The sequence below is a fragment of the Cyprinodon variegatus genome, unplaced genomic scaffold (assembly GCF_000732505.1).
Source record: "Cyprinodon variegatus isolate N-32 unplaced genomic scaffold, C_variegatus-1.0 Scaffold138, whole genome shotgun sequence".
NCBI lineage: Eukaryota > Metazoa > Chordata > Actinopteri > Cyprinodontiformes > Cyprinodontidae > Cyprinodon > Cyprinodon variegatus.
Window position 1 is genome coordinate 1,216,003 of NW_015150591.1, and position 1,741 is coordinate 1,217,743.

At 37.3% G+C, this 1,741-nt stretch overlaps 1 protein-coding gene across 1 annotated transcript in view; it reads left to right on the forward strand.

Annotated features, from left to right (window-relative positions):
• The window catches only part of hmcn1 (hemicentin 1), a 175,905-nt gene that overhangs the window by 153,923 nt on the left and 20,241 nt on the right, over positions 1–1,741 (forward strand). Inside the window, exons 99-100 of the mRNA XM_015376644.1 lie at positions 733–858; positions 958–1,086. Of these exons, the coding sequence (XP_015232130.1) occupies positions 733–858; positions 958–1,086 (255 nt within the window). The remainder of the gene's footprint in view (positions 1–732; positions 859–957; positions 1,087–1,741) is intronic.

A 1,741-nucleotide genomic window follows, 5' to 3' on the forward strand; every position in this document is an offset into this window, starting at 1 on the left:
GTTACAAACAGAGTATTGTTTTGACAGAACAATTGATCAGTTCATGAAGACAGAATGCTCCATCAGAATGACAAGGATGGCCTCCTGACTGAATCATGACACAGGAGTGGAGCATCCCCTCGCACAAATGTTTCATAAACACACATTAATTTTATAATCATCATTGAATAATCCTAACAAATGACCATGTCGAACAGCAGTTTTCAGACCTTCCTTCATCAAATCTGCATCAAATAATTGCACTCATCATCAGCCACCAAAGGCTGCAGGGGACGGATAGTCACCCATTTATTTAATACAGGTGTGTGGAGGCAGGGAAATATCTAAAACATACTGTACAGGAAAGTGGGTCCTGAGGTCTGAGTTTGAAAATCACAAACGTCAGCCTTTTGCTAATTGTAGATCTATTGCTGTAGAGCTTCTTTTTAGAGGGCTGCTTATATTTAGTTTCTGTGATCCACATTTATAGAATTAACTTGAAGTGGGCACAAAATCTTCCCTTCCTTAAATTAGGATGTAAAACTCTCTATTTACTGTAGCCTACCCATGAAATTCTAATAGTATTTATTCAGTCCATTTGTTTGTGTCTTTGCTTTTCACATGTTATGTTTTCAGTCTTTTTATCCGTTGTTTAACCTTTTTTATAATGTGTTTACTTAGTTTCTTGTCTTTAGTTTGTTTCTGTATTTTCCTGTTTAATATTTTGTGTATTTTTGTCTCTTATTTTCTCAGATATAAACGAGTGCAGGCAGCGGGTTTGCCGTTTGGATCAACAATGTAAAAACACACGGGGGGGTTACACCTGCATTGACCTTTGTCCAAATGGTATGACCAAAAGCATCAATGGTACATGTGTGGGTGAGTATCTGGCTCTTCAAGACAGAAAGCATTAGCTAAAAAAAACATACAAACAATAATTTATGCAGAAAATGATTATACGTTATCTCCTTCTTGTAGATGTCGATGAGTGCAGGGACGGGACCCACCAGTGCAGATACAACCAGATCTGTGAAAACACCAGAGGAAGCTACCATTGCACGTGTCCACGTGGTTTTAGATCTCAGGGAGTTGGACGCCGATGTGTCGGTATGTTAAAATCTTTGATTGTCTTTAGTAATTAAGTAAATAGCAAAAAGTTTGAAATGTATTTTCTAACATGAACAAGTTGAACCTGGAATGTGATGTCGAGCTAAATTTAACTTTGGATTTCTGTCAGGTTTGCTTGTTCCCTGCACTTTGCATCAGCTCTGTCTCTTCTGTCTGCAAATTATTTGTTTTTTTTTTGTTTTGTTTTTTACTCTGCTGTTTGCACACCTTGTCCTGCAACTGCTTGATTATGTGACCAGATTCTGTGTTTAACTGCTGACTGAACATTTAAAACAAACAAAGGCTTTGCTTTGCAGATCGACATCACATCACTGGTTCATTTAAGAGATGTAAAAGCTGCAATGTTTTGTTGCTGTCTTTGCTGTTTATTTTGCATTTAGCAATAACTCTGTCCTGCAGTTCTTTTTATTAGGTTTATTTTTTGGTTACTCACTTCTTTTGGACATTCATAAGACATTTCACATCTTTCTTTCCTGAGCTTTCAGAATGAATTACTAACCTTTCTCCAAACAAATGTCATTCATCTGTTTTATGAAGCTGTAAGTGCATTAGAGCAGGGGTTTCTAAACGTTTTCATGCTTCTGCCTTCAGACAGCATTAGCTTCTGGTAAGGGACCCCATTTGCAAACTAACC